Source organism: Chiloscyllium punctatum, chromosome 15, assembly GCF_047496795.1.
Source record: "Chiloscyllium punctatum isolate Juve2018m chromosome 15, sChiPun1.3, whole genome shotgun sequence".
NCBI lineage: Eukaryota > Metazoa > Chordata > Chondrichthyes > Orectolobiformes > Hemiscylliidae > Chiloscyllium > Chiloscyllium punctatum.
Window position 1 is genome coordinate 88,806,553 of NC_092753.1, and position 18,831 is coordinate 88,825,383.

Genomic DNA, 18,831 nt, shown 5'->3' on the forward strand with positions numbered 1-18,831 from the left:
TTTGTGCACAAAGCATTGAAAGTGACAGAACAAGTCAACAAAGTGACACCTAATGTCTGGATTAACACTAGTTGGACTGGCATATCCAATTCTGGGCATTATACATTAATAAGGATGTGAAGGCTTTGGCAGAAGTATGGAAAGTATGTAACAGAATGACTGACTGTGGAGCTGTTCTCATCACAGCAGTAAAGACTCAGATTTGCTAGAAGTAGAGTAAGAGCAAAAAAGAAAAGATAAACTATTTCCAGTAGCTGTCAGGTTGATAATCAGATGTAAGGATGCAAAAGAACTGAACACAGCACAAGGAAAACCATTTCGTTTTTGGAATTTGGAATGGAGGCAGTCTTGACGACAGGCTTATGCTTGAAACGGTGACTCTCCTGCTCCTTGGATGCCCCCAAACCTGCTGTGCTTTTCCAGCACTACATTCTTGATTCTGATCTCCAGCATCTGCAGTTCTCACTTTTCCCCATTTAGAATGCACTGCCTGATAAGCTACTGGATACAAATTCATTCAGAATGTTACAAAATAAATTTACATAAAATCATAAAAGAAAATCTTTCAGAACTATGATAAAATGCCTGGGTGACAGGCAGTGTAAGGCTAAAAGAAGCCAACATTGGCATAATGGACTGACTGCCTGCCATCTATCCTGTGACTCTACAGCTTTGTCAGATTGTGGCTGTTTTGTGTCCTGAAACCATATTGTAGTTCATAATAGTTGTACTGGTTCTTTGCCAATAATAATCCTAATCTCCTGTTGTCAGTCTATTGCTTTTCAGATATTTATCCAATTCTCACTTGAAAATGCATAGTTTCTGCTTTGAGTTCTCTGCCCAAAGGCTGGTCCTCAGCGTGTGTTTGCAGAACCATGGGAAAGTTCTTTATTTAAACTACTGGTATTCTTTACCTTTACAGACTGAAATAAATGAGAAAGGAACTATTTCAATAACCAATGACTATTGAAGAATTCCTGCACTTAGAAACAATTAGCCTGACATTTATTGTAGGTACTGTTTAGACAGGGGTTTGTTCAAGCAACAGTGGTAGCTTGGTTTGCAGGTAAGCTGGAACCAAGAGGTGTGTATGACTGGAGTTTTGGTTGGTGACAAGTAGCTGATAGCTCTGTGGATTAGTGACCAGATGACTGTGGCTTTCAAGAAATGCCTTGATTTTTTTTTAAAACAGTTACAAGATCCCTTCATTGACCTTCATTCACATTACTCTTACAACATTTAAGCAGTACCTGGATGAGTACTGAAAATGCTGGGACGTAATAGACTATGGGTCAGGTGCAGATAAATTGTAGGTTTAATGTTGAGTGTTTGTTGATCATTGGTTGAAGGGCTTGTTTCGATGCTGTATGACCTCTTTTTTTTGGAAAAGCAACTGGGTTTCTCTTGAATCCTTCAGACTCAAGTCTAAAATCTAATTAAATACAGTTCTGAAGATGCTTTTATTTTATTTATTGCAGACCTCTTCAGTGTTGACAATCTTTTCCAATTTGGCACAAAATACAAATTTAGAAATACAAGTTTGGTTTGAATAATGAATTGTAAATTGTGAACATCCATTTCAGCACAATTCTATCCTTGGCCCCTCTGGCTTCCTTTTGTTTCACCTATCCTCTTGATTTGTTTTTCAGCCAGCAATCCATGTTGCTCATTCTCTGACCTTATTCTTTACTAGACTTTTACATGGAACTTCATGGAATGCCATATAGAAATAAAGGTAGATTACATCTCCTGCATTACCCTTATGTAAACCTTTTGTTATGTCGACGAAAATTACAATACAATTATTCAAAAGCAAGATTTTTCCCGTTAGAAATTCATGTTGAATAATTGTATTTCTGGTTCAAGACATTTTTTCTTTTTCTTTAGTAACAATCCGATTGTTTTCCTGGACATCAAATATTACTGTATCTGCCTTGGCAATCTTTGAGATTTTTCAAGTAGTGGCCAGCCTGAAGGTAAAGAGCATCCCAGGTGAGCTCTCCTGATTCTGGCAACCTTTGTAGGAAATGTGATGTGTGGAATACTAGTCCAGTCTGAACCCTGACTGTCCTCTTGAAGAGGGTTCAGAAGAATCCTCAAAACTGTGTTTCCTGGGCAAGCTGCATTGGCAAGTCTCTCAAACATCTGCCCATGTTTTGTGACACCATCAGCACATGCCAGAGCACCAGACTGTCAACTATCTGGACATTCCACATTTTGTCATTCTCCCCAAAGTTTTGCCGCTTCAAAATACCACAGTGTTCCCTGGCCAACATCTCTGTCTCTGTCTCTGGCTTATTGCGGCACAGCTCAGCACAAACTGGAAGAACAGCATCTCATTTTCTGCTTGGGAACTGTACAACCTTCAGGACTCAATATTGAGTTCAGCTATTTTAGGGCTTGAAGCACCTTCCTCCCCTGTCCTTACCCCAGCCCCACACATCAGGCCTTGTTATCACATGGTCTGCTAATGCACACAATCCATTGTCCCTATTAGTAGCTTTTCATTCTTCCAGGTGATCGTTATCCACTCCTTTGTCTGTCCAGTTGTTCTCCCCTCTCTTTGGGCTGTATCTATACCTATTGTTTACTCCTACACCTCCCCCCACCCCCCAAAAAAAACGAATCCCTATCTTCCGCATTTAAAAAAACTCTTTTCCCAGCTATCATAAATTCTGAAGAAGACTCACAGGACCTAAAATGTTAACTTTCATTTGAATCCACAGATGCTGCTAGACCTTCAGAGCTTTTCCAGCAATTTGTTTTTGTTTCAGAAACCTATTTGAGTTCCTCTTGCAGTGAGCTGGCACCAGATCAAAGTGTCAAATGGCCACCTTCAGCATTTTATGTTCTGTTCAATGAGAGAGCAATGAATTTGCACAATATCTATATGGACTTGAGTAAGGTGTTCAATGAGGTTCTCATGGCAGACTGGTTAACAAGGTTGGATCTGAGGTAAAAACAAGGGCTGCAGATGCTGGAAACCAGATTCTAGACTAGAGTGGTGCTGGAAAAGCACAGCAGTTCAGGCAACATCCTAGAAGCAGGAAAATCGACGTTTCGGGCAAAAGCCGAAAAAGAATAGAGGCCGAGTGCCTGCAGGGTGGAGAGATAAATGAGAGGAGGGTGGGCGTGAGGTTAGATCTGACGGAATACAGGGAGAACTAGCCATTTGGATGCAGAACTGGCTTGAAGGTAGAAGACAGAGAGTGGTGGTGGAGGGTTGCTTTTCAAACTGGAGGCCTGTGACCCGTGATATGCCACAAGAATTGGTGCTGAGTTCACGACTTAGTGGCATTTATGTAAATGATTTGGATGTGAGCATAAGAGGTATAGTTAGTAAGTTTATAGATGAGACCAAAATTGGAGGTGTAGTGGTCAGCGAAGAAGATTACCTTAGATTGCAACAGGATCTTGATCGGATAGGTCAATGGGCTGAGGAGTGGCAGGTGGGGTTTAATTTAGATAAATGTGAGGTGCTGCATTTTGGAAAAGCAAATCAGAGCAGGACTTATATACTTAATGGTAAGGTCCTAGGGAGTGTTGTTGAACAAAGAGACCTTGGAGTGCTGTTCATAGTTACTTGAAAGTAGAGTCGCAGATAGATAGGATAGTGAAGAAGGCCTTTGGTATGCTTTCCTTTATTGGTCATAGCCATGAGCATAGGAGTTGGGAGGTCATGTTGCAGCTGTACTAGACATTGGTGCAGCCACTTTTGGAATATTGCATGCAGTTCCGGTCTCCTTCCTGTCGAAGGATGTAGAAAAAATTTACAAGGATGTTGCCAGGTTTGGAGGATTTGGCTGAATGGTCTAGGGTTGTTTTTGCTGGAGCATCAGAAGCTGAGGGATGACTTTATAGAGGTTTATAAAATCATGAGGGGTATGAATAGGGTAACTAGACAAGGTCTTTTCCCTGAGGTGGAGTAGTCCGGAACTAGAGAGCATAGGTTTAGGGTGAGAGGTGAAAGATATAAAAGGTACCGAAGGGGCAACTTTTTCACACAGAGTGTGGTAATGTGAATAGGGTATAAGCAGGCAGGGAAAGAGTTAAGTTCTGAGTTTTGTGAAACAAGAGGTTCAACTGAGCATGACTCATATCGGATAAGAATTTAGTTATCAATGGGGTGTTGGAGGCAAAAGTAATGGATTAACAAGGTGGAAAAGCATTCATTATGTACAGCCATTTAGCAATATTGGAAGCATTCAGTATGCAAGGTCAGTTGACAAGGGAAAAAGTATCCATTATATGAATCCAGTTAACAAGTTTAAGACCATTCATTGTATAACAATAAAGGGCTTGGTCTCTGCTATTGATACTCATTGATTGTAATAGTCATCTGATCAATATGTATATTGCCTTAACTGGAAGCTCCTCACTGTAAAATGACTATATAATTCATTAAGAAACTGCTGTTCCAGAGAAGACCGTGACCTCATGTCTCTGTACACATGGGCGATCATTCTCTCTCCCTCCAGGGCCCAGAATAAAGATGAAAGAAGTAAATGCGTACTGTGTCCCTGTGCTTTGCTTCGACAGAAGGGGACAGCAGGACAACATATGGAATGAGCTGCCAGAGGAAGTGTTGGAGGCTGGGACAATTACAGCATTTAAAAGGCATCTGGATGCTTATATGGATATGAAGTATACCTATATCCATATCCTATATCAGTAGGAGGGATATAGGCCAAGTGCTGGCAAATGGGATGAGATGAGGTTTCCGTGCTGTACATCTCTGAGTAATAGCTATTCCTTTTTTTTTCTCTGAAAAGATAAGTAATATGGATTATGTGAAACTCCATAAGACCATAAGAAATAGGAGTACAGTAAGACCATTCAGCCCATCGAGTCCACTCCGCCATTCAATCATGGCTGATGGGCATTTCAACGCCACTTACCCACACTCTGTCCGTATCCCTTAATTCCTTACAAGATTAAGAATTTATGTCTTTGCCTTGAACTCGTGACATGTGCAGCTCCAGATCTTTTCCCAAATTATGAAGCACAAACTCGATTAAGATTCTCTGTCTGTGCTAAGTTAGCTTGTCTCTCTGAATCACGTTCAGTTTTCTGGATGAGCTGAGTAAAACAGAAAACAAGTTATTGTTTTAATTCCTTGCTTGAACCATTCTGTCAAGTTTGTATGTGAACAGGATTTACATGGCTGTGGTACATCCCACATCTGGCCAATGCTAACTGTTGAAAATGCCTATATTTAATGATTTAGAGATGCTGGTGTTGGACTGGGGTGTACAAAGTTAAAAATCACACAACACCAGGTTATAGTCCAACAGGTTTATTTGGAAGCACTAGCTTTTGGAGCACTGCTCTATAATCGGGTGGTGGTGGAGCATAAGATCATAAGACACAGAATTTATAGCAAAAGTTTACAGTTTGAAACTGTAATTATATATTGAAAAAGATTTGGATTGTTGAATTAATGAATGACCACTTGAGCAGATGTAGTTGGCTGGGATATTTGAGCCTGTAGAGGTAAAGAGCTCAAAAATGTAGCATTTTCTTAAAATATGGATGCCTAATGCTCAATTGAAGCTATCGTGCAGTACCATTGTGACTCAGCATTTATCTTCTATAAGACTAGTCATTTGCTATACTTTACCCTTTACCTCTGTTTGAGATTTTTGCTTAATAAGCTTATTCACAGTACCTTGCCAATTACTTCAGGAAGTGAATAAACTGCAACATCAATATTAAATGCAGTGGCCCAGTTGTTTTTACATGAATGGTCAGTAGGATTGTTATCTTTAAGGTTGATTGTAACCAGTCGATGCATACAGGACTTCAAAAGTGGGGCTTTTTTAGGCCTATTTTATGTGCATATGAACTTGTTTCAGCTTCACCTCAGTAAAACCCTGGTGCAGTCAACCAAATTCAGTTTAAGTAAGCCATATAAGCTCATCTAAAGGATGTCACCTAACATCAGCTGCAACTGGCACATTGTAGTATACTACTATTTTTGGTAAAATAGTTGCGTGATCTTATATGAATATTGAATGGATTTTGCTTCGCATTGCATGAGCCAAGAGCAAAGGCTGGTACTCATGCGGCATTGGTCAAACCTTAATGTGTAAGTAAGCCATGGAACAAGAAGAGAACTATCAGACTCCCATCCACATAACCCAACTTTGACTTGCATTTCATTTGGGTTTTTCTCCAAGGAGGGTGCTTCAAATGAATTGATTAAATTACCTGAGATGGGGTGGGATTGGGTTGTTTTTTTCTTTGATACTCTTGGCATTGTGGATGGAACAGTGTGCAACTTCAATGCTTTATGAATAAGCATTTAGATAGCAAAACAATATACTCCATTGTGCATTCAGTTGCTTAAACTTGATGCCCTGAGGGAATAAATTTCTTGTGTGATAACTAACTTCATTATGTAATGCAAGTGGAATGCAAGTTCCAAAGCTGCTGATAACTGGAGTTTCAGTAATTCAATCCTAGGTATGATAAGCATTTTTACAGATTGTGAAAAAGAGGGATGGCACATCTGAGGTTTTTTGAAAGAATCTTTGTCTCCAGATTGAATACCCATAGGCTTTATGCACTTTGGTTTTAAACCACTCCAACTGTTATCCTGTCATGCTTCCAATACAAACAATGAGAGACCTAATCTCAAAAAGGGTCACTTCAATGCATTTTGGACAAGGTGAGTGCGCTTACCAGTCCCTTGTTAAATTGTACTGCACTTCAAAAGGAGTCATTACAAATAAAATGTAACCTAGGTACTGAAAGAAGGGTGAGTAAAATTCTGTTGCATTAAGCAGTCACCATTATACTGATATCCTGCAAACTATTCTACCCATGGTAATGCATTAGTGCAGCATGAGAGACACGGTAGCATAGCGATTGAATTACTGGCCTACTAATTCTGCACATCCAAGCATCCCATCTACTCTGTGTCCATTGCTCTCGATGTGGTCTCCTCTATGTTAAGGACACTGACCGCCAACTCGCAGAACGGTTCAAGGAACATCTCTGGAACACGCACACGCACACACACGCACACACACCCCCCAAACAACTCCACCGCCCTGTGGCTGACCACTTCAACTTCGCCTCCCACTCTACAAGTCTTGAGCCAAATCCAAGCCCCTCGATGACTGGAGGAAGAACGCCTCATCTTCTACCTTGGGACCTTCCAACCACACAGCATTAATATCGACTTCATCAGTTTCTTTATCTCCTCTCCCCCCACCCCACCACCACCTAGATCCAACCCTCCATTGCTCTTTTGAACTGTCCTCCCTGTCCGCTCCACCCACCCCTCCAACCTATCACTATCAACTCCGTAACCTGCATCTATGTATCGCCTTCCCAGTTACCTTACCCCCACCCTCCTATTTATCTCTCAGCCCCTTATCCCCCACATTCCTTATGCCAAAAACGTCAACTCTACTGCTCCTTGGATGCCTAACCTGCTGTGCTTTTCTAGTACCACATTTTTCGACTTTAACCTCCTGCGTCTGCAGTCCTTGTTTTCTTCTAATGAAGAAATCTGGTCTAATGACTGGGACTTATGAGTTAAACATCTCTGTCGTAATGGACCATTTAATTTGAAATCATTGAATAAAATATGGTACAAAAAACTTTTCTCAGTAATGTGTTCTCTATCATATTTTTGGGATGGAAATCTGTTTTCTTTGTCCAGTCTGACCTACATATGACTCCTGACTATTGCAATTTAATTGGCCCTTCTGTGGCTTCTGAAAGGGCCTAGGAAGCCACTCAGTTGGTGTTTCACACTTTAACAAATGGCATTTAGTGGTGGACAAAAATATTGCAGATTGTGTTAGCCACATTCTAATGTATTCAAAAAAAGATTTAAACCATGCCCACATAGCCTTGTAACTTGTCAGTGACTATGTTGTGGTTCTGTTCGCCAAGCTGGGAATTTGTCTTGCAAACGTTTCATCCCCTGTCTAGGTGACATCCTCAGTGCTTGGGAGCCTCCTGTGAAGCGCTTCTGTGCTGTTTTCTCCGGCATTTATAGTGGCCTGTCTCTGCCACTTCCGGTTGTCAGTTCAAGCTGTCCACAGTTCGAACTGACAACCGGAAGCGGCAGAGACAGGCCACTATAAATGCCGGAGAAAACAGCACAGAAGCGCTTCACAGGAGGCTCCCAAGCACTGAGGATGTCACCTAGACAGGGGACGAAATGGTTGCAAGACAAATTCCCAGCTCGGCGAACAGAACCACAACAACGAGCACCCGAGCTACAAATCTTCTCCCAAACTTTGAACACCTACAGGCGAGAGATGTCAGTGACTATTTTCCATGCATATAGTTTCATTAGTATTTATTTTATGGGGCTGGTGGTGTTAGTTCAGTCTTGTTCATTTTTGGTTCATGATTTACAATAAAATGGCTGGCATTGTTTAAAATCTAGAAAATATTACAGTTGTTGACCTTTTCTTCTCAAGGGTTCCATTGTGCTTCTCTAAATAGAGAACAGCAGAAACAATTGTGCTGTGCAACACTGAAATACCTATGTGAGGTGTGTTTAGCTTTTGATGATTAACTGCATGCAACCAAGGTGCAACGTTTTAAGCTTTTAGATTTTTTCACTTCCACAGTCACATTTAACATTGATATTGAAAGTAACTGCAATGTGATTTCAGTTGTCTTGGGGATTCCTGTTTTGGACTCATCCTTTTTATTTGAAAAATAATCTAGTAATCAGCCAAAAACAGACTTTATATACAGAGGACTATAATGAAAATATTTTTTTCAAATTTTGAATGCAATATTTGATGATTATCCTTCAACAAATATTTATACAAAGGTAGTAGCGTGTTTGTGAAAAATAGCCAGCAAAGAATTTTCATTCTGTTCCGTTGATTAAAAATGCAGGTAGTCAGGACTTAATGGAATTTTATGATAACATTTTTTTCATCTCTAGTAGCTGAGCTGTAATACAGTCTGGACTGGTAGAATAAACCAATGTATAGAAGTAAGTATTCAATTTGACATGTTAGTTTCAACCAGGTTTCCAATGGGCCTAGTTCTAGAATGCATTTGCCTATATTTCAATGGCAATTGAATGAGCTCTCATTCAAAGTCAAGTGGGAAAGCCACTAATTAAAGTGAAACGTGCTTTAATATGTTTGGCATCAGACTTTTTATGCAAATAAATGAATCTTCACATTCTGTCTCATTCATGCTAAGAGCTCATAATCCTTGATGCCACATAAGTGTCAAACACAAAGAAATCAATGGAAAGGTTTCTACTGAATAGATAGAGATGGTTGCTAATCATAATATGCAACAGTAAAGGAAGGTTTTTGGGATCTTGAAATATCGGAATTGAGAGTCTCACATGGATTTAAGGATTGTACGTGTACAGACGTAGTGGAAATTGAGGGAAGAACATTGAAATTTAGGTTGAATATTGCAATTTTTGATCATGAAAAGTTATTGACGGATATAGCCTTTGGCATAGAATAATGAAACAAGGTACTTTGAAAATAATTGGGAAAGGAAGAATTTAAAAGGTAAAATTATAATTAGTGTGAAAGATTCGATGGATAGACATCATGAAGTTGGCAGTGCAAGTTGTTTAAGCTGAATGTTTTACTGAGTCCTATCATATTTACAAAGAGGTATAGAGCACTGGATTAATGTTGACTTTATGATCAAGTCGGGGTGAATTTGGAGTATTCTGCACTGTTTTGGTTATGCCATTATAAGGAAATAATAATGGCTTAAAATCAGTGTATAGGTTGCTAGAATGTTGCCACAGAGGCAAAATATATTAGAGACAAGAAGTTAAGGGGGTGACCAATTTGAATCTTAAATTATCAAGTATTATGATGAGGTAAATGGTTCTTTTCACTGACAAGCAAAGTGATAACAAGCTTAGGAGATCAAGGCTAAAATAAACCATGAAAAAGAACTTACACAAAGGTAGGCATATGTGAAACACTACCACAGAATTTGCGTCTATGACACATGGTTTTAAAAAGAGTTTAATAATTGCATTTAAGTTGGAACACAAGTGGGTGAGTGATGGAGGTTCCTTTTTACAGTAAAAATTTTCCATTTTAAGTTGCATTTAAGATTTCCTTCTTAACTGACCTGAAATGTCTTTCTAGTTATGACACTGTTGAACTTAAAATGCATGTTATTTTCAGTCGATCAGCTAGAATACGTATTTCTTTCCTCTAAGCCCCAGAATGCATTAAGTTGTGTTGATCCTTGAAAATACATAGCCGACCAAATCAGTTTCACCAGGGAATAGTTGTCACTGATGAATTGTGCTTCAAGAGCAAAGTTGTTTTCAGGCATGCAAAAGACTGTCCTGTGTGTCAAAGAATCAGTGACAATAAAAATTGCACATTCAACAATTCAGAAATATGACCATCAGGGATTTGATTGCTGGCTGAATCAAGGTTACAGAGTTTGATATTATTACTTTCAAGATTGCGTTTTTAAATTTATATTTTTCTCTCCTAGGTTTATCCTGATTTGCGAATAACAAATGTTGTTGAGGCCAACCAACCTGTCACAATCCAAAACTGGTGTAAAAAGGGCCGTAAGCAGTGTAAAGGCCACCCCCACATCGTCGTTCCTTACAGATGTTTGGGTATGTGGTGTTCCTTTCTTCTTTATTTCAAGTTATTCTTGTAATTGTTTTTAAACTTACATGTCTGAAATGCTCCCCATTGTCTAGAAGAATAGTGTCTGAAAATGAATTTTTTTGAACATTCTCTGTTTTAAGAGCTCCTCTTATAACACGCACATAACATCCAGTCATAATGGAAACAGTAGCAAAAATGGTACACCATTCTTTTGTTAAAATGGAGATCAAGTTCATTAATTCTATACTAAAATAATTGTAGTAAGCATACTTTTGTCTTGAACGTAATGTTTCCTATAATCTAATATTTTTGTCAAGCTTTTTCCAATGCACTTATTTGTCATGTTTAAATTTTTACCCTGTCATGTTTATGATGGAGTTCTTTCTCTGCAGTGAGTAGCATCGCTGCCTCTGAACTAGAGTTCTGGATTTGAGTCCTGCTCCAGGACTTGAAAACGAAGAAAGGTGTATTCATAATATGGTCATATAGGTTGAGTATCAACCTATAAATTTTTCAGTGTACTCATGACAGGTTTTAATAATAGGAGAGTCTCCCAGTTGGCTATATTGATGTGGACTGGCAGTCTTCAAGCTGCAGTTTCTGCAACAGGCTAGTGACCTGTTTCAGGAAGAACTAGCCATGGAAATAGACAGGAAACAGAAGCATATACCTTGTCTACGTTTTGAGCCATTAGTCAGAGGAAATATCTAAGTCTATATGAATGAGAATCCTCCAAATCTGCCATCCTAGCTAACACTTCATTCTTGACACTTCAATGTATGTTAGTCTATTCCCAGTACAATTCCAGAATGACTGTGTTGCAGTTTTTGAGACAATGGTTCCATAGCAGCTTTCATATCATTCAACTGTGAGTACCTTGGTTTAGTTACAAAAAGTAATTAGCCTACTTAATACAATGAAGCTAGTCCACAATTTATAAAATTGGTCAGTATAACATTGAAGTCATGAACAAGATCTGTTTTTGACCAATGATTTTACTACAGGTAAGTTTGAAGTTACCTTAGGCTGGCTCAGCACTAAGATTGGAGGAGAAGTTGAAAACTTTTGCCATCTCTTACAATCAGTGTCCCTGACAAATAACCCATTTGCAATGAGAAACAGCTCAATTCCTGTTTGTGGCCCTGCTAGGCTTAAAGGAATCTCCATGTGCAGAATCCCATCCAAATAGGCATAGTGTGATATTAGAGCTTTGTTCCTTCAACATCGTTGGTCACCTCCAGAATACTGAAACTCCCAATTTGCACGATGTGAATCACTTTAATCATAATGACTGCAGCGGTTCAGCATTGTGGTTTACCAACCCCTTCTGAAGAGCATTTGGGGTTGGGCAATACGTTCTCACCTCACCAATGAATTAAAAATATACCATCTCTAATGAACATCTTGAAGGTTAAAAATATTTTTAAAATATTGGACTAGCACTATTCCAGAATGAAACCAATTTCTGCAGTATTAACTTATTTACTCTCATTACTAATTTGAAGTGCTTCAATATTAGAGTACTCTCAACCTCCCTCATAACTAATGTCTGTTGCATAGTTGAAGAATCTAACGTTAATCTATTGTTTTTCAAATTTTTTTTTGCTATCTACATACTAAAAGCAAAATGGGTGCACAGCTGCTGGAGAGAGTGCTCAATCAGCCAAAGATATAATCTCTTGAAATCCTTTTACTCAATTAGGTTTACACAATTTCTAATTAATTTTTAAATATAACGGAACCAAATGCAAATACCTTCCCAATGTGATCCATATCCAACCATGAACTGTCTAGTTAGGTTGATAAATGGATGAGAGTGTTGGACAGAAGAGTAGATGGAAGAATGGGTAATGGGATGATCCACCATCAGTTCTCAACAACATCTGGCATTCAGCAAGTTTAGAATAAAATAAACATTTTATCACATAGGAGATTTACACAAAATCTCATTAATTCACCTTAGAACAAGTACAGTGTGAGCATTGCACCAACATGGCTGACCTCCCAGAGTGAAATGTGTGTGGTCTCTTTAGCTGAGTTTAGTGAAATATTTCCAGTTGCTGATGTTGAAAGATATATCCTATTTAAATAATAATTTATAAAGCCTCAGATCAGCCTCTGTATAGTTTTCTCCCTTTCAACAGATATTGATATTATGCCACAAGCTGCACTAGATGTGAGCTGGGGTTTTAAGCAAGTTTCCACATTTACTTACCATTGAATGTGAAATTTGCCATGAACCAGTCCATTCACTTTGAAACATAACTTTTAAAATATTTTTGCGTAAACACCATTCCTTGATTTTTTTTTTGGTAATTTGGTACAGTTTTAATATATCGGAATATATGATTATCACAAAAAAGAAGCATTTTAATCAGTATACTTACTGATAGAATCGAATAGAACATTACAGCGTAGTACAGACCCTTTGGCCCAAGATGTTGACCCAACCTGTGAAACCAATCCGAAGCCCATCTAACCTACGTTATTACATTTTGATCCATGTGTCTATCCAATGACCATTTAAATGCCCTTAAAGTTGGTGAGTCTATTACTGTTGCAGGCAGTGCTTCCACACCCTTACTATTATGAGTAAAAAAAACCTCTGATATCTCTCCTCTCTGCATTACCTCTCAATTTAAAGCTCTATCCCCTCGTGCTAGCCATCACCATCCAAGGAAAAAGGCTGTCACTGTCCACCCTAACACTCTGATTATCTTATATATCTCAATTAAATCATCTCTCAATCTTCTCTCTAACAAAAACGGCCTCAAGTCCCTCAGCCTTCCCTCATAAGACCTTCCTTCCATACCAGGCAACGTCCCAGTTAAGCTCCTCTGAACCCTTTCCAAAGCTTCCACATCCTTCCTATAATGCTGTGATCAGAACTGTAAGCAATATTTCAAATGCGGCCACACCAGAGTTTTGTACAGCTGCAGCATGACCTTAGATTACTTACAGTGTGGAACCAGGCCCGTTGGCCCAACAAGTCCACACCGATCCTCCGGAGAGCAACCCACCCAGACCCATTCCCTTGCATTTACCCCTTCACCTCACACTACAGGCAATTTAACATGGCCAATTCACCTAACCTGCACATCTTTGGATTGTGGGAGGAAACCAGACCACCCAAAGGAAACCCACACAGACACTGGGAGAATGTGCAAACTCCACACAGACAGTTGCCCGAGGCGGAAATTGAACCCAGGTCTCTGGCTCTGTGAGGCAGCAGTGCCACCATGCTGACCACATGGCTCCGAAACCGAATCCATCTACCAATAAAAGCTAACACCGTATGCTTTCTTAACAACCCTATCAACTTGGGTGGCAACTTTCAGGGATCTATGTACATGGACAGAGAGATCTCTCTGCTCATCTACACTCCCAAGAATCTTACCATAAGTCCAGTACTCTGCATTCCTGTTACTCTTTCCAAAGTGAATCACCTCACACTTTTCCGCTTTAAACTCTTTTGCACCCTTTTAACCCAGCTCTACAGCTTATCTATGTCCCTCTGTAACCAACAATATCCTTCAACATTATCTTTAGTGTCATCTGAAAATTTACTAACCCATCCTTGTACGCTCTCATTCAGGTCATTTATAAAAATGGCAAACAGCACTGGCCCCAAAACAGGTCCTTGCAGTTCACCATGAGTAACTGAACCCAGGATGAACATTTCCCATCAAATACCACCATCCTCTGTCTTCTTTCAGCTAGCCAATTTCTGATCCAAACCACTAAATCACCCTCAATCCCATGCCTTCATATTTTGTGCAATAGTCTACCGTGGGGAACCTCATCAAATGTCTTACTAAAATCCATATACACCACATCAGTCGCTTTACTCTCATCTACCTGTTTGGTCACCTTCTCAAAGAACTCTATAACGTTTGTGAGGCATGACCTTCCCTTCACAAAACCATGTTGACTATTCCTAATCAAGTTATTCCTTTCTAAACTATTACAAACCCATCTCTTGTAACCTTTTCCAACACTTTACCCACAACCAAGTAAGGCTCACTAGTCTATAATTACCTGTGTGTCTCTACCACCCTTCTTGAACAAGGGAACAACATTTGCTGTTCTGCAGTCTTCTGGCACTATTCCTGTAGACCAAAGGCTCAGCTGTCTCCTCCCTGGTTCCCAGAGAATCCGAGGATAAATCCCATCTGGCCCAGGGGATTTATCTATTTTCACACTTTGCAGAATTGCTAACACCACCTCCTTGTGAACCTCAGTCCCAGTAGCCAAACTTTAAACAAATGAGAAAGCTTATGTATTTGAAACTATTTTCTAGTTGGCTAATATTAACATTGTGTTCTAATTAATTAAGAAGAAATTATACTGAAATTCATTATAAATGTTCCTTTCAGTCTCCTTGCGCCAAAATAGCTGACTTGAATTTAAGAGCAAATAGACAATATTAGCAACGATTTTCAATCATGGATCATTCTGTTTTGGGGATGTGGCCAGTGTTGTGACTGCACTGGCTTCCAACATAATATTGTGAACTGTGAGGAGAAGAGTGACAAATGTCATGAGGGCAGAGTCTGGCGGAATGGGTGGGGAACAGTAGGCCTGTACAGAACTAATAGCAGTTCAAGAAAGCAGCTTACAACCACCAACTCAAGGGTAATTGGGGCAGGCAATAAATGCTGGCCCAGTCAGCAATGCCCACATCCCAAGAACAAATTAAACAAAAAAAAAACTTAATGCAGAAACACAGCAAGTGATTTTTTTGGTGAAGAATGAGGATAGACAAAATAAAACAATGGAGACCATCCTCAAGGTGTGCAGGAGCAGAAGGAACTGGGGTATATCTACAGAAATAAGAGGTTGGCAGGGCTGGTGTGAAGGTGGTTAATGAAGCAAATATAATCCTGGGATTTATAAACAAAAGGCAAGTTGTGTAGAACCTTAATAATGCAAGAGTTTGGCCTGAAATGCTGTCGTCTGTCCAATGTGCTTTGACGTGAAGTCGCCATAACCGTCCCAGACCATAGAAATATTTCCTCATTAGACAGAGAGACATCTGGTAGTTCAACCTGAGGCTTAAGATTGACAAGGAGAGTCCTTCATGGTAGCTTCAGTCAGTACCTGAATTGAACCCACAGGGTTGGTATTACTATGTTGCACATCAACCATCCATCTAACCGTGCTTACTCAAGGAACATTAAAGAGGGAGCTGTACATATTTACAACAATGCGTTTCAACCCTGAAGCTAGTTACATAGCTAGAATGGAGAAGTTGGAATGGTACTCCTTTAAAGTATGAAGTGATTAAGTTTTGGTAGGACAGTATGGTGAAAGCAGATTCAATCATGGCTTTAAAAAAAGCACTGGAAAATTTTCAATTTTGCGGAAAGAAGGTTGAGAGTTAGCTAACTGAGATGGTCTCTGCATTAGTAGGGTCATGATGAACAAAAATTGCCTATTTCGGTTGTATAGCCATTCTCTCTCACTTATTAAACTAGTGCAATGGATCAAGAAACTTGCTTTGTTTTAGATTGAATTGTGCTTAAACAATCTGCAATCCTCTGCACTAAGAAAATGTACAACTGAGTGGGAACTTATAATCAAGATTTATAGCTGAATAGAAGTGAGAACAATGTCAGTAACTTCTAATTTACTTTCTTTCATTAGTGATAAAAATCATTCTACATTGCTTTATTTCCAAAATTAAAATGTTTTAGAATGAATATATTTGATTTAGGTTGCTATAAGAGAGGTCACTTGTTATAGTCTTAGAGATGTACAGGACGGTAACAGACCCTTTGGTCTAACTTGTCCATGCTGACCAGATATCCTAACCGAATCTAGTCCTATTTGCCAGCACTTGGCCCATATCCCTCTCAACCCTTCCTATTCATATACATATCCAGATGCCTTTTAAATGCTGTAATTGTACCAGCCTCTACCAGTTCCTTTGGCAACTCATTCCATACATGCACCCCTCTGTGTGAAAACGTTGACCCTTAGGTCCCCTTTACATCGATCCCTTTTCACCCTGAACCTATGCCCTCTAGTTCTGGACTCCCCCACCTCTGGGAAAAGATTTTGTCTATTTATACTATTCATGCCCCTCGTGATTTTATAAACCTCTGAGGTCACCCCTCAGCCTCCGACGCTCCAGGGAAAACAGCCCAGTGTATTCAGTCTCTCCCCGTAGCTCAAATCCTCCAACCCTGACAACATCGTTGTAAATGATTTCTGAACCCTTTCAAGTTTTGCAACAGTTGTAATGTTTTACTTAGTTTTGTGGATCCAATACATTGCACTTCTCTCTCAGCAAACTAAAATCTTCTGCTGCCCCAGTAACAGTAATTAGTAATGTTTACTTGTGCAGCTTCAATCTTAAATGTTCACATAAAGGTGTGACTCTCAATTGCTTATTGTAAACATTACATTGGCAATGGCCATGCTCCATGTTATCAAAAAGTTGTCCTGATTCTGCCTGCTTTACAGCTGTCATTTCTCAGCCTACCCTGGACTCTTGACCCCTGACGCATAGTTATTATCATTAATGTTGAGGTGATGAAATACCTTCAAATTAAAACTATGTTGCTGTTCATATGAGATTGGAGGAGGAACAAAAGCAGACAGTTCTTTAACAAAAAGAATTCATTCAAATAATTGTTTCACCCAGGTTAGACTTTGGGAACTAGAGGGATATTATTATGCTTTTAGGAGAAGACGAAATTAATTCTCACACATAGTGCTAGCTTGTTTCACAGTCTTTCATTCCCCCCCCCACCCCCGCCATAAAGTCCATTAACCTTCAGTACTCTCATTGTAGTGCACTAGTATAAGTGGAGCAGGGGTACAAGAAACTTTACAGCAATGCTTTAAGATTAAAAGATTGTCCATTAGCAAGAATAAGTATTTTATTTTGTGCTTGATGTAATTCCAGCAAGTCAAAAATCGCCCTTCTGTTAATTTCATAGAATCATCACAACACAGGAAGCCATTTGACGCTCTGTAGGGCAGATAAAGATGTCACCCTCCAATTCCCTCCTCCACATGCAGAGGAAATTGAAAGATTTATGGCTGGTCCTTCTACTATCTTCACTTACTTTAGGAGCCTGCGATGCAAGCTATCTAAACACGTGACTTATCAACTCTAAATATAGGAATGATGTATTGGAAAGACTGACTATTAATTTTCACCCCATCTGTCTGCCATCTCTACTACTAGTGATATTCTGTCAACATTCACTTCCTTAATAAACACCAATATAAAAATACTGTAAGCATTCTAACCTTGTCCTACATCTCTAAGCATTCACCAATTTCTCTGTTTCTAATAGGACCCACCCCAACTTTCACTACCTGGTTGCTATTTATGTTTCGGTAGAAGATTTTTGGATTCCTTTTAATATTAACTGCCATTCTGTTTGTAGACAGTCTCTTTGCCTCTCTCAATTCCTTTCTAGAATTACTGCGTTTGGTATGATTCTTCTTGATTGTCATCTATTCGTCTGTTGTCTTGCCACAAGTAAAATCAGCATTTAATGTTCATCCTTTGCCCATCAGGAGATGCTGTGAGCCACCAATAATAATCCTTATGATTTGAGAAAATCCTTGTCTTTTTTGCAAGCTTCACTTGTCTGGACAGCTTCATGTGGCTGAATGGCCTCTTCTTATCCCTGTGTGTTTTGTAATAAATGAGTCATAATGGACTCAAAGCATTAACTCTTGTTTTCTTTCCACAATAATACCCCAGACCTGTTAAGCTGCTCCAGTAGTTTGTTTTTGTTTCAAGTCTTATCAATCTCAGAATTTTGTTTCATTAAAGTTAAGCTCTAGCTTTAGTTCCTGTAAAGTTGAAAGCTAATTGGGGTGGTGTCAGATTCAAGCCTGTTATGGCACAGTCCTGCTATTACAGACCACAGAATTCATGAGAGGGGAGGCAATCAAATATTTCAACAAGTAGACTTGTTTTTTGATTTGACAGTAAGGACAAAAAAAACTACCTTGAAACTCTGCATGAAATGAGCAAGATTAAAAGGATGTAACCTTGAAAATGGAGCAAAAATACACCAGGCATACAAAAATCAGTGTTTATACCAGAGGACCAAACTGTAAACAAGATATTTTAGTTGGTCAATTGATGAAGAACTCTGGAATGCTATGCCATCAGGATTGTTGTAATGAACAGGTGAGAGTGTGTTCAAAGATGTGGGTCCGGTTGCTATTACCTACGCAGGAACGTCTACCTAATGAAGGA

The 18,831-nt window shown here is 39.3% G+C and overlaps 1 protein-coding gene across 4 annotated transcripts in view; it reads left to right on the forward strand.

Moving 5' to 3' along the window:
• Nucleotides 1–18,831, forward strand: part of appa (amyloid beta (A4) precursor protein a) — a 169,744-nt gene that overhangs the window by 68,638 nt on the left and 82,275 nt on the right. For all 4 annotated transcript variants that reach the window (XM_072585731.1, XM_072585734.1, XM_072585730.1 and 1 more), the window contains exon 3: nt 10,477–10,606. In XM_072585731.1, coding sequence (XP_072441832.1) covers nt 10,477–10,606 — 130 coding nt within the window. The remainder of the gene's footprint in view (nt 1–10,476; nt 10,607–18,831) is intronic.